Source organism: Lotus japonicus, chromosome 6 (genome assembly GCF_012489685.1).
Source record: "Lotus japonicus ecotype B-129 chromosome 6, LjGifu_v1.2".
NCBI classification, from domain to species: Eukaryota; Viridiplantae; Streptophyta; class Magnoliopsida; order Fabales; family Fabaceae; genus Lotus; species Lotus japonicus.
The window spans coordinates 62628344-62642599 of NC_080046.1; the positions used below are offsets into that span (position 1 = coordinate 62628344).

Below are 14256 nucleotides of genomic sequence, written 5' to 3' on the forward strand. Positions count from 1 at the left end.
TTCTTACACTTAACATTTGCTGGCTTTCTTGCGTCTACTTAAATTGTTTCCCAAGTGAGATTAAGAGCCTATTTGTTATTTCTCATCCTTCTTTCCGGGGCACACAAAATCGAAGTTAACCCCAACTCAACCCTCTTGTTCTGTCTTTTAAACTTCAGTTTTATGTCATCCAACTGTAATACAAAGAGGCTCTAATGCGATATTTCTGCAAAATTCACCTAAGTGAGGTAATCTAAATACTGCCATCACCAGCTAGGCTTGAGTTGTGGAAATGCCAATATTTCCTGCCTTAGAAACAGGGTTGATTTGAAGTTTACCTTGATTTGTATTGTATATTGTCCAAACACACGTTGCTCTCGTCTTTGGAATTGACTTGGAGATTGTATGCAAAGATGGTACTTAAGCCATGACATTTAGCTGAGACTGTAGCTGGAAGTTTCTGAGTTGAATCCCAGAATTGCTTAGGTATCTCCGGATTATATCAGATAGAAAGTTGAAATTCATCAAAAATGTTAGTATGCTCATTTTTATTTTATGTTGTAGAGAAACCTCATAATAATAATCATTTCCAAGAATTATACCCTTAATTTTAGGCTTTAGCCAACATATATTACTTTTAAATTATTCCCTTGATTGCAAAGCAATCTCAACATGCAATTTGGTGTGACTTTTGCAACGTGCTGTGCCACATCAAATTATGAAAAAGTTAGCGGTAACTCAAGAACTTTTTCATTAGCGTTCAATGTACATTTTAATGTATGATCATGTAAAATCACATTCTTATAGGTAAAATGTTTGACAGACACTTCAAAACACCATGTCTAACAAGAGATGAAAATAGAAGATTGATAAACTAGATAAAATTGTTGAAGATGGGATGAAAGAGAAAACGATGCATGATTGAACCATCGATACATATGAAAGTAAGGAAACCCTAATTATTTTAGTTTAGGTAATGAAAACAAATTCAATGGATGATTCTTTCTTATCATTCATTCAGTGTACCATTGTTGGATGAACCTCCACTTAATTCCATCCCAGCTATGGTAGAAACCGTCCTTTCTCACCGACCAATAAACATTGAGATGGCCTTTGTCCCTCTTGGCATCGTACACCGGCACAGGGGCCCAGCTAAACCAACGCGACCATGAAGCATCACATTGGACAACATTTCGAGGAGCTTTGAGCGTTCGGTTGTAGTGATCACCCGGTTTCTGATAAGTAGTAAAGTAGCTGCCATCGTCCCAATCAAGCCTCAAAGGCTCCTGGTTGGGAATGTTGGGCAAATCATCCCTTATGCTAATCACAACATTGCAGGGCGAGGGAGCATGTCTTGATGATGTGCTTACAGAACACAATGAGATCAAAAAGAGAAGAAAGAATGGGAAGCAGCCATGAAAAGCCGCCATTGTTTTTGTGAAGTTGATGGACTTTAATCAAAGCTAGGAGACGGGTCTTATATATAGCGGAGGCTCTTATCAATAATCAAATGCTTTTTTTTTTGGGTACATATAATCAAATGCTTTTAATTACAAATAATGTAATTATTGGCGGTTGCTCCGTCATTGCATTATTTTATGCGAGCAAATTAAGAATATATGGTATGTTCAAAAAATTAAGGATATATTTTTTTTGAAATGAAAAATTAAGGATATATGATTCTACAAAGAAATAATTAATTTATTTAATTGAGATTAGATTAGTGGCGTGATAGAATTTTTTTTAGAACTGACTTGATAGAAATCGATAAAGGAAATAATCAGTGTTTTAAAAAAATGGTTGTCATAAATTTCAGATTTAATGAAGAAGTTAATTAATTTACACTATAGATAGAAAGAAAAAATTGAGATCAGATTAGCGACATAAATTTAAATTTTCAGATAAAAGAAAGAAATTAACAAACAGATTGATCCAATTAATTTTAATAACAGAGTTCAAAAAAAAAATTAATTTAAATAACAATTTATCTGTTAATACCAGCGTCGTTTTAGTTATATAGTACCCAAAATATACTTTTTCAGGCAATGTGGGACTATTTACCCATGATTTCTCAAGAGAAAGGTTCTTCGAGGCTTCATCCATCAAACATCCAGTTATCATGTTGTCAAAGAAATGAAATCTAAATTATTTTATATCTCATCTGCATGATTCAAAAATTGACCACACAATCAAAACGCAAACCTGTAACGTTTTACAAAATCCACTCCTCTTCAATCCCGAAAGTAACCAAACTCTAAAGAGTAACTTAGAGTTATATTACGTTCAAAAAAACTTAGAGTTATATTCCAAAAAATTAACTAACCAATTTTTCTTCACTTGATCACTTTTTTCTTCCAACCGCATGTTGATGCTGTTGTGGTGTGTGATCCTCTTGAAAGGAGAAAGTAGAGAGAGGATAGGACCTGGCAATCCCATAGGAATTGGCGAACAACATAGTGCGGCCGAGTGGAAGCGGTGTTCCTTCTAATTGTTCCTCTGCTTTAACCACACGAGGTGGTGCGGTTGTAAGTTGTAACCCATCTCAAAGATGTTCCAGAGGAGATTGTTTTATACCAACAGTCAACAGATCCTTAGTTCAAAACTGGCACACAATAAGAAAGCAACGGATGTTGCAGTTTGGGCTTTGATGTTCCTGGAAACATAGATTTTAGACTTCTAGAAAATTTCAACCCCTTTGTCCTTCATGAAATCATGGATCCTAAGGCTTGTAGGTGATTGGCTTCTACGTGAAAACCTTGCTGATTGTCTAAATCTTGATAGGAAGTAATCCCGTGGACTTTCTAATTATTTTGATCCCTCTTTTCAATCATGCATGGTTTCTGAGCCATAAATTTCAATCAGGAACATAACACAATGTGTATGAAATTAAACTTGTTTCATTAGCGTTGAATGCAGGGCAGGGACGGATGCAAGTTAGCAATGCCCACATGATTTAAAAAATATATACTAATTGTATTGTAGAGTATTAAGATAATAAGTGTTATGTTGTTCACACAGTAGAAAATGTTCCGACAAAGTAGAAAATACATTAATATTATGATGTATTTTTAAACTTTTAATAATAATATGTTACAATTTTTAATGTTATAAATTTATATATGTATAGCAATTATTTGATTTATCAATTATTTGCGTTTACGGTGATGATGATATTCATGGTAATCTTCTTACACGTACTTAACATTTGCTGGCTTTCTTGCGTCTCTTTAAATTGTTTCCCAAGTGAGATAAAGAGCCTATTTTGTTATTTCTCATCCCTCTTTACGAGGCACAAAGAACCGAAGTTAACCCCAACTCAACCCTCTTGTTCTGTCTTTTAAACTTCAGTTTTATGTCATCCAACGGTAATACAAACAAGTTGAGGTAGTTTAAATACTGCCATCACCAGCTAGGCTTGAGTTGTGGAAATGCCAATATATTCTGCCTTAAAAACAGGGTTGATTTGAAGTCTACCTTGATTTGTATTGTATATTGTCCAAACATAAGTTGCTCTCATCTTTGGAATTGACTTGGAGAATGGAGATTGTATGCAAAAATGGTACTTAGGCCATGCCAGTTAGCTGAGACTGTATGTGGAGGTTTTTGAAACCCAAAATTGTTATGTATCTCCGGATTATATCAGATAGAAAGTTGAAATTCATTTAAAATGTTAGTATGCTCATTTTTTTATGTTGTAGGGAAACCTCATAATAACATGTATTTCCGAGAATTTTACGCTTAATTTTAGGGTTTAGCCAACATATATTACATTTAAATTATTTCCTTAATTTCCTCAAAAAAAAAATTATTCCCTTAATTATAAAGCAATCTCAACATGCAATCTGGTGTGACTTTTGCAACGTGTCGCGCCACACCAAATTATGAAAAAGCTAGCGGTAATTCAGGAACTTTTTCATTAGCGTTCAATATAATGCACATTATAATGTATGATTATGTAACATTCTTAATGGAAAAATGTTTGCTTCTAAAACACCATGTAACAAGAGATGAACATAGAAGATTGATAAACGAGCGAAAATTGTTGAAGATGGGATAAAAGAGAAAACGATGCATGAATGAACCATTATTACATATGAAAGTAAGGAAACCCTAATTATTTTAGTTTAGATAATGAAAACAAATTCAACGGATGATGCTTTCTTATGATTCATTCAGTGTACCATTGTTGGATGAACCTCCACTTAATTCCATCCCAACTATGGTAGAAACCGTTCTTTCTCACTGACCAATAAACGTTGAGATGGCCTTTGTCCCTCTTGGCATCGTACAAAGGCACAGGGGCCCAGCTAAACCAACGCGACCATGCAGCATAGCATGCAACATTTCGAGGAGCTTTGAGAGTTCGGTTGTAGTGATCACCCGGTTTCTGATAAGTAGTAAAGTGTTCGTCCCAATCAAGCCTCAAAGGCTCCTGGTTAGTAATGTTGGGCAAATCATCCCTTATGCTAATCACAACATTGCAGGGTGAGGGAGCATGCCTTGATGATGTGCTTACAAAACACAGTGAGATCAACAAGAGAAGAAAGAATGTGAAGCAGCCATGTAAAGCCGTCATTGTTTTTGTGAAGTTGATGGTCTTTAATCCTAGCTAGGAGACGGGTCTTATATATAGCGGAGGCTCGTATCAATAATCAAATGGTTTTAATTACATGTTACGTAATTATTGGGGGTTGCTCAGTCAATGCATTATTTTATGCGAGCAAATTAAGGATATGCAGACTATGGATATAGAATGAAAAAATTGAGATCAGATTAGTTACGTGATAGAAGTCGATATAGAAAGAAAAAATTGAGATTACGTGATAGAAATCGATATAGGAAATAATTAGTGTTAAAAAAAATCAGTAAAAGAAATAATTAGTGTTTTGAAAAATTGGTTGACATAAATTTTAGCATATAAGGAAGAGTATAACAAACAAAATTATTCACCTAATGTGAGTAATCATTCCTTTGTTAATTCCTTCTAATCTCTACATGCCTCATATTAGTTATATAGTGGCCGCAATGGCACTATGACGCTTAATTTGGACATGTCCAAAGCGTATGACCGAATTGAATGGTCTTTTCTTGAATCAGTGTTACAAAAGATGGGTTTCCCGGTGTGTTGGGTTAATCTCATTATGAGTTGTGTGACATCGGTGTCTTTCTCTATTTTATTGAATGGTAACCCTCAGCCGAGCTTTGCTCCTCAGAGAGGGCTTAGACAAGGTGACCCGTTGTCTCCATATTTATTTATCCTTTGTGGCGAGGTATTTTCTGCCATGTTAGAAAAGTCTTTGGCATCTGGTGACATAAGTGGGATTAAAATTAGTCGGCATGCGCCTGTTATATCTCACTTGCTTTTTGCAGACGACAGTGTGCTGTTTGCACGAGCGACAATGGAAGAGGCCCAATGTTTGAAGAACATTCTGGGCGCCTTTGAGCAGACTTCAGGTAAGAGGATCAATTTTGACAAGTCCAAGCTTTCCGTGAGCCGAAATGTGCATGATACTTGTTTTAATGAGCTTAAAGAGCTGTTGGAAGTAAAGGCGGTTGAAAGCTATGACAAGTACTTGGGTCTTCCGACTATCATTGGTTAGTCTAAGACTCAAGTATTTAATTTTGTCAAAGATCGAGTCTGGAAAAAGCTTAAAGGCTGGAAGGAAAAGTTCTTATCAAGGGCAGGCCGGGAGGTTCTTATTAAATCTGTGGTTCAGGCCATACCTTCCTATGTCATGTCTTGTTTTATTTTACCCGATGGTTTATGTGCAGATATTGATCATATGATCTCTAAATTTTATTGGGGCGGAGATCCAACTCGCCGGAGTATGCATTGGACAAAGTGGGAGAACCTATGTAAGAGCAAAGAGGAAGGTGGTCTAGGGTTCAGAGACTTTAAGGCATTCAACTTGGCCCTTGTGGGAAAGAATTTGTGGCGTATCTATACTCGTCCTGAGAGCTTATTGGCTCGTGTTTTTAAAGTTGTGTACTTTAACAGTTGCACTATGAGGGAGGCAAAGAAGGGGTATCGCCCCAGCTATGCATGGACTAGCATTTTGAAGACTAGTTGGATTTTTGAGCGAGGAGGTATGTGGAAAATTGGAGATGGTACCCAAGTTAACATTTGTTCTGATAATTGGGTGCCGGGAGGAGGGCCTTTGATTTATAGCCAGGGTTTGTTTGATGAGCTAAGCCTCTCAAAGGTGTCTATGCTCATTAACCATGATGGTCATTGTTGGAGGAGAGATTTGATTGAGCTTGTATTCAATCCAAGCACAACAGCTAGCATTCTCTCTATTCCCTTGAGTATGCATGGAGGCAGTGACGTGTTCCACTGGCCGGGTACTAGCGATGGTCAATACACATCCAAGGAAGGCTACGGTTTTTTGAGGAAGTTGCTGGCCCGAGATGAAGCTTCTTCATCCACCACAGTTATTCTAGCTCCAAAGTTTTGGAAAAAATTCTGGGCTTCCCGTGCTTTACCTCGCTGCAAGGAGACTTGTTGGAGAGCTATATCGGGTTATTTTTCGTTGAAGGAGCGGTTATTCAGACGTCGCGTTGATGTGGATCCTAGCTGCAGCTTTTGTGCAGCGGAGTTGGAAGATGAGGACCATTTGTTTCTGCATTGTCCAGCAGCGAAGCAGGTCTGGTTCGCGTCCCAGCTAGCTGTTCGGGTGGACCTTTTCTCGTCCTTCAAGGAGTTCTGGCTAGCAGCGGTGGAGCTTGATGATGATGATGCGATAGCCACGATTCAGTCCACGGTTTATGCACTATGGGAGGCACGAAACAACATCTGTTTCAAGCAGCGTGAGTTCGTGGTGGCAGGGGTTCTTCGACGTGTGAGCAGCTCGATGGAAGAGGCTATTGTGCGTGACCGTGATCGAGGGCCTATGGCAGGCTTGCCCGCGAGGTGGCAGAAACCAGCACCAGATACCATTAAATGCAACTTTGATTCTTCTTTTCATGATCGGGGTCCTTCTGGTTTGGGGATGGTGGCTCGGAACAGTGATGGGGAGGTAATGGCTGCGGCTTGCTCTTTTCCTATCACTACCCTCTCCCCCCTCTTGGCTGAGGCGATGAGCATGAGATGGACTATGCAATTGGCAATTGATTTAGGATTCCGCCGGGTGTGCTTCGAAACGGACTGTCTACAACTCTTCAACCATTGGCGAGCAAGTCGGGAAGGGCGTTCATATATGAGTTCGATTATCCATGATTGTCGTTTATTACTTTCTGCTTTTGATTCTGTTAGTGTTTCTTTTGTTAGACGCACGGGCAACACCGTTGCGGATTTTCTGGCTAGGAACGCTGAAGCCTATGCTAATTTAGTATGGGTGTAGGAGGTTCCTGTAGCCGCTTTTCATTTGGTTTTTTCTGATGTAATGACTCAATTGCCGGTTGGCGCTTAATAGTATTTCAGTTTAATTTAAAAAAAAAAGTTATATAGTGCTCAACATATTCTTTTTCAGGCAATGTGGGATTATTTACCCTTGATTTCTCAAGAGAAAGGTTCCTTCAAGGCTTCAACCACATCAAACATCCAGAGTTATCATGTTATCATGTTATCCAAGAAATGAAATCATTCATTCCCCTTCAATCCCGAAAGTATCCAAACGTACTCCAAACTCCAAAGAGTAACTTTGAGTTATATTCCAAAAAATTGACTAACCAATTTTTCTTCACTTCATCACTGTTTTCTTCCAACCGAATGTTGATGCTGTTGTGGTGTGTTATCCTCTTGAAGGGTGAAAGCAGAGAGAGGATAGGACCTGGCCATCGCAGAGGAATTGGCGAACAACATAGTGCGGCCGAGTGGAGGACGCTTGTTAAGTTATTTTAATTTACTCTATAACAATTTAAAAACCTTGTTTTAAAACTTGAGCTGCATGTGTTATATGATGCGTCACAAAATATACTATTACTATGTTCTTTATTTCTTTTATTACTCACATGCATTGACTGATTTTAACCTTGAACGTTGAAAACTTTAAACGGTAGTGGCATTTAAATGGTTGATTTGAAACTTTAATTGATTCAGTTTTACATTATGACCAAGAACAAGAACAATTGAAAAGAAACACATTAGTTCTGCAGATGCAAGCAGAACCAAAATCTTCACTGATTTATTTTAGTGTACATTTTTGTTGATCTCTACCCTCATTCTTATTGTCCTGTATTACAACATCAACAGAAAGTAAGGAGAAAAAGAAAAAGAACAAGGAATGCAAGAAAGATCAAAATTCAAAAGCAGCAGTGTAGTCTCAATTGCTGGCTTCCGTGTATGATGTATGATCTGTTTGAATTTAGTGAAGAAGTGACCATAATGTGAGGTATATTGAAATATGTTTGTATCTCCATAACCATTCCTTTTGAATTTATCCGAATGAGTTTAATTTTCATGCATTGTCATTCTAAAACTCAATTGTTTCTTGTTTTTTTTTTTTTTTTTGAAGTTCGTTTCTTGTTATATACAGTAGACACGGACTATAGTGATATCAATTGTGTAATTTTATTTCTAATGTAATTCTACAACAGAGGGTACCTTGTAGTGGGAAATATTGAAATCAATGTTGAACATGCTTGAAATCTTATTGGAAGTACTTGTGGTTTATGATTTTCCATTTAACATATATGTGTCTTATCATGAGATTCTTCCAAAGAGTAACATACAGTTACATTTCAAAATCAATTAATAGCATCACTTTTTTCTTGCAACTGCATTTTGGTGTTGTTGTGACGTTTGATCCTCTTGGAGAGCAAATGCAGAGAGAGGATAGGACCTGGCAATCCCAGAGGAACTGCCAAATGAGATCTTACCGGAAGCCGGATCATCAACGAAGATCTCAGAGATGGTGAGCCAAATGAAGAGCTCTTTGGTCTTAACTCCGGTGAGCCTCCGCATGCGGTGCTCCTCCACGAACGCCGTCACCTCCTTGTCAAACGACACGGTGCGGCCGATGTTGTGGAAGCGGTGTTCCTTCTTGTTCCTCTGCTTCAGCCACACGAAACCGGTGGTGCGGTTGTAACCCATCTCAAAGATGTTTTCCAGAGGAAGCAATCCTCTTGGGAGGAGAATCTCATCCATGAGAAGCAGAGATTTTTGCTTGCACAATGCTTCTCCCTCATAGATCTCTGCCTCTTCTCTCTGCTGTTGTGTTGCCATGGTTTATTGATCAATCAAAAACAATGTATGGATATGGATGTGTTTTTTGTTTGTTTGGATTTTCTGAGGAAGTTTGATGGGAAAATTTGAAGGTTGATTCAAGAATGAGATGAGAAATTTCAGTGAGAGTGTAACTAGAATTAGAATAGGAATTAGAAGGTGTCTTATTGTGGGGCCAGTGACAGTTAGTTTTGTGTGGGTGTGGTAGTTTAGTTTAGTTAAATGGGGATGGGATGAGTCATGAGATATATGAGTCAAACCAGATCACATTTTAGTGATGAAAAACCGGTGAGCTTTTGTCATGATTTTTGTGACACTAACACCCAACCAGATCTTTTGTTAGCTGTTCATTATATTATGACCTGATCATGATGCAGTTCTTAGTGTAATTTTTATATGAACAAAGTTTGGTTGACAACAAAAGCAAGGAATGAAGATAAGAAACACAGTAAATAATAGACTTGATATGTAATTTGTATACATGTATGTTTAGTTTTTCGTCACTAAAAAAACGTATGTATGAGTAACAATGAGTATAAATGATTGCGTTACAAACATTATCACGAGCCATAAAACCGTATTAAGAATTAATTTCTAACTCAAAATTAATTATGCCATAACTAATAGGGTATAACTTCTTCATAACATTTCCCTTCAATAATCACACTTTGTTTCAGCCTTAAAAAAACCTCTGTACGTTTTGTCTTCATCTAGATGTTGTAGAAAAGAAAATGCAAAAGAGAAAGAGTGAACTATACGTTTTTTTTTTGGAGATGTTCCTTACTTTCTTCACTCTAAGCTACCTTGGGATTACGGAACCTTTTAATCTAAGAAACAAATCATTCTGATAATTAATGATATCATTATTCTTTGCACACTATACAGCCCCACAGCAAATTTAATAGTCAAAAAAGAATTGGAGCATAGAGAATATTTAGAAATAAATAAATTCAGAAGAGAAGAACAGAGGAAACATTCCTGTAAACTGTAACAGGTTGTCAGCTTTTCTGTATAAATAAAAGAATTGTTTTTCTTTTGTTTGTGTGTGTGTCTCTTTTGTTTTCATTGATAATCACCTCCAAACTGTTAAATACTCATTAGGTTCTTTTCTTTTCATCTTCAATTTTATTTTATTTTTTGGCTTGTTTTCTGTGCTTGTGGGGTATCATTATCAATCATTGGACTCTCCCCACACTGTGGATAGATACTTCTGGCACCTGTTATTCACAAACAACAAATCTGGGACAGCCCTTTTGGTCCTTCTTCCTGAACTACTCACTTTCTTGACACTGCTCTTGAGATTGTGTCTGTACTCCACTGTCACTTGTTCAAAAACTTCCACCTCAAACATGTTCAGCTTCAGTTTTGGCTTCATATGATCTCTAACAAATGCAAAGGGCAATTGGTCTCTTGGGTTAAATGCCTCCATCTCATTGAACATGAGACAGGAGAAGAGGTTACTTCCCAATCCATGCCTCCTCAAGATCAAAGCACTGTCCGGTACATCTGCCAAAACCAATCAGTGCGTGTTTAAATCAGCGTTGACTCGATTAATTTTGGATGAAATTTTGACAAAAATGATTATAATAAAAGTCAGGTAAAAAAAAAGTGATTCATGTTCACAAAATTTACGGAAAAAATGTTTTTATTGGGAAATTCACTTGTAAAAACTCAAAATTGATTTTTGTTCAACGCATAAGCTAATCTCTTTATAAGTTCTAGCAGAATTAATCTCTTTAAATTGTTATCTAAAATTATTTTTTCTCAAATAGAATTGAATGAGACAAACACTTAAAGACAGAACATAGGATACTTAAATATTTTGTGCACTGAAGGCAGCATCATTCTTTAGGATAATAAACAGATCCACATGAAACACAGTAACTAGCTAGCTAACACAACATGAGCTTCTCAACAGGACCAATTTCGGAATAAATTATATAGAGATTTCCAAACACTAAGTGAAAAGTCAAAATTAAGGAAAAGATAAAGCTTAACCATGTTTTACAAAACCCAAAAAAAGGTGTTGTGCCTAATATGACAAAGATCCAAAGCTCTTGGGCCACATTTGAAAAGTGAAGGGGTGACATTTCTTCATACATGAGTCTGAAATCTTAAGCTGGTTCCTTGAAATGAAAAAGAAACCTAATGGAGTAGCACCAAAGCTTCAAACTCCCCCATATGAAAGAAACCTTCCTCAGACAAGCCTTCCCCATTGAAGACATTGCAAGGCTAAAGGGCTATATTATACTAATGGTCAAATATGTGATTTCAAAATTTGGATTGGATTGAACTTATTAGCCTGGCAGTTTCCTTGATCAAGCATTCAAGCATAAGCAATCTCATCAACTTTCAACGTGAATTGGTCAATATTTTCAAGAATTTAATAACTATGTAATGACGACAGTGTAGTACAGTTTTACACCGACATCCAATTAAGACTCACGAAAATTTCTGATTACCTGATGCGTAGGGCTGCTTGTCGGGACTCCATGGCTGTAGTCCATTCTCACAGTATGTCTCCATTTGCACCTTCAAGGCATTGACATCCCACCATTTCTTCCACCTTGCAGTTGCCATTGCTTCTTCCATGGTGTGAACATAAAAAGGGTGTTTTGATATAGCCATGTCCACATCCTCAGATATAACAAGTGAATGAATCAACAACAATGGATCAACGATCAATTGCAATTTCGCATCTATCCAAATGCTGAATTGGGAATTTGGAAATAGCCTGTGAACCAAATATTTTGGTATGATACCATTCATTGCTGGATTCTCATACAAATCCTCTTTCACAACCTTCACAATCCTCCACACACCAACCTTGTATTCCCTAGATTTCATTGAAATCAATCCATGATGTTCAAGACCTTTTAGGGTAACATCATCTACAAACATGAAGAAACATGAATCCTCTGGTGTTTTGGATCCAAGCCCCCTCGGTTGTCGGATTTTATCATGGTCGTTGAAGATTGCTGAAACAACAACCACATTGCCACACTTTTCCATGGCAATTCGATCTACATCAACAACAAAAAAATACATAACATTAGAATATTGCCATCCATTAAAAAAAACTTGAATGCTAATTGAATTCATTCATAATTTACCAGAACCACTGATTGGAAACTTCTTCAGAAATCCGCAGGGGACTTCTGTGGTATCATTTTGATGATCAAAATAAGAAAACCTCGCAAGGGTGCTGAGATTCCCACCAAATGTATTAGCATTCCCCTGCATATATCTCAGAACCCCTGAAGAAGATAGAGAATTCTTGTTGAAATTGCTGATCTCCTTCACAACATCCCAGTAATCTGAATCCATGAAACACAACCCATTAACAAAAAGTGATCATGTTTGATCGTAAAAGGGAACATGTAAACAAATTATTCAGGAACATGATCATGGAGAATTAATTACCTGAAAAGAAAACAGGGGAAGAACATGTAGAACGGGTGGTAGAGACAGCATATTTGTGTTCTCCATAGGAAGAAGGGTAAGAGAAAAGTGATTTCTGGAGGGGATCTAAAGGGGATGATCTGAAGAGGCATTTGGATTGTGAGAGAGTGGTGTAGAGAGCAAGAAAGAGTGTGGTGAAGAGGTAGAGCAGAGAAAAACAGAGGAGTTTTGATTGGAGAATGAGAGGTTTGGAAGTGGTTATGAGTTTCCCCATAATGAAGTAGTGATAGTACTATTTTCTGGGGATTTCTGTTTCATGGATTTGGTTTCTTCCATTCTAGTGTTTTGTGTTATGGAGGATTGTTTGAATGGCCCACGGATATGGTTACTTGTCAATTTCATCAACATGTTACTTTTGTTCATATCTAGGTGCGGCGCTCTTGAAGCTGGCTTGTTACATCATAAACAACTCTTTTTATTTCTTTTTCGCAATTTCTCAAATACCACAAATGAGTGATTTGTCCAAGTATTATACGCTTGATTCTCCTTAAGTAATGTCTTGGGTTCGAGTCTCGTGGATAGAATAAAAACGCGCAGAAAGAGTTAGCTCCACCATAATGTGAATGTTCCCGACTCGAACAGAATTGTTACCGAAGAAATACATCTGTCTTACACAATTTTTTTCTTTCTCAAATACCATTAAATAGGAAGAGGTTTCATATTTTTGCTTTGATTTATCATATTTTCTTCAGAAATATATTTTTATAATTTATTATATAGTCCTTTTCCATTTTAAATGAGTACTGAAACAACGCTTTTTTTTTTATGATATAAGCATCATAAAAATCTTTCATTCATTGATATAGAATTGAGGTTAAATATATATTGGTCTTTCACTTATACATCCAAATTTAAAATGATCTATGAAAAAATTAATCCTTTTTGTCTCTAAAATAATAAATTTATTTATTTTTACATCAGAAAAGGAAAATAATAAATTTGTTTTATTCAAATTAATTAAATTTTTATGACGTCATAAAAAATATTTAACATATTTTCTACTCCATCAAGAGCTTACATAACAATCCTAATTAGATATGAGTGTTCTGTGTAATTTAGTCCTTTCAAAATTTTCTTAAATCATTTCTTGTCATTTTCTACTCCATAATGATGAAGGGAATAGTGACAAAGTAAATGGTAGTGAGTAGCAAAGATTGCGGTGGTGGGTATAACTAAGTAGAGCTATTGTGGGAGTAATGTAGGATGATAGGCAAAAGAATTGGACAAAAGCATGAAATTGCCCAAGAAATTATGATGGGCCATACTTTTTTTCATTGAAATTAATAACCTTTTTTTTGAACCCAAACTCTATTAAGGAGCTGCAGTTTATGGATGCTTGTTTAATGGGCCTATGTCTATAATTCATGGAGCAAACTCATCTGGGCCTGTGGAAAACTTCATCTGGGTGGCTTAAGTAAAGAAAAAAGCAATGCAGTGCCTCTGTGAGAGCCCGAAGAAACCCTACATATAAATAAAAAATAAACAAGGAAGTATTATAAAATTATTTATATATGATTATATTTTTTGAAAATAGTAATTTATGTAAAAATTATTTATTAAAATTTTAAAATCCATACAATAAGAAAGAAAATGTTAATAACACACTTCAACACTTTTTTCTTTCTTTCTCTAAGACAGTTTTTTCAATTCTC

At 36.5% G+C, this 14256-nt stretch overlaps 2 protein-coding genes across 2 annotated transcripts; both read right to left on the bottom strand.

The window, feature by feature from the left end:
* Window positions 1–8140: 8140 nt before the first annotated feature.
* LOC130724565 (uncharacterized) lies at window positions 8141–9542 on the bottom strand. The gene has a single exon (XM_057575833.1). The coding sequence runs from the start codon at window positions 9140–9142 to the stop codon at window positions 8678–8680; it is 465 nt and encodes a 154-aa protein (XP_057431816.1). The 5' UTR covers window positions 9143–9542; the 3' UTR covers window positions 8141–8677.
* Window positions 9543–10123: 581 nt separating this feature from the next.
* Window positions 10124–12910, bottom strand: LOC130726832 (alkaline ceramidase TOD1-like). The gene is made up of 4 exons (XM_057578143.1): window positions 12566–12910; window positions 12256–12459; window positions 11605–12165; window positions 10124–10648 (listed from the first exon to the last, which is right to left on the bottom strand). The coding sequence occupies exons 1-4, from the start codon at window positions 12816–12818 to the stop codon at window positions 10314–10316; spliced, it is 1353 nt and encodes a 450-aa protein (XP_057434126.1). The 5' UTR covers window positions 12819–12910; the 3' UTR covers window positions 10124–10313.
* Between the last annotated feature and the right edge of the window lie 1346 nt (window positions 12911–14256).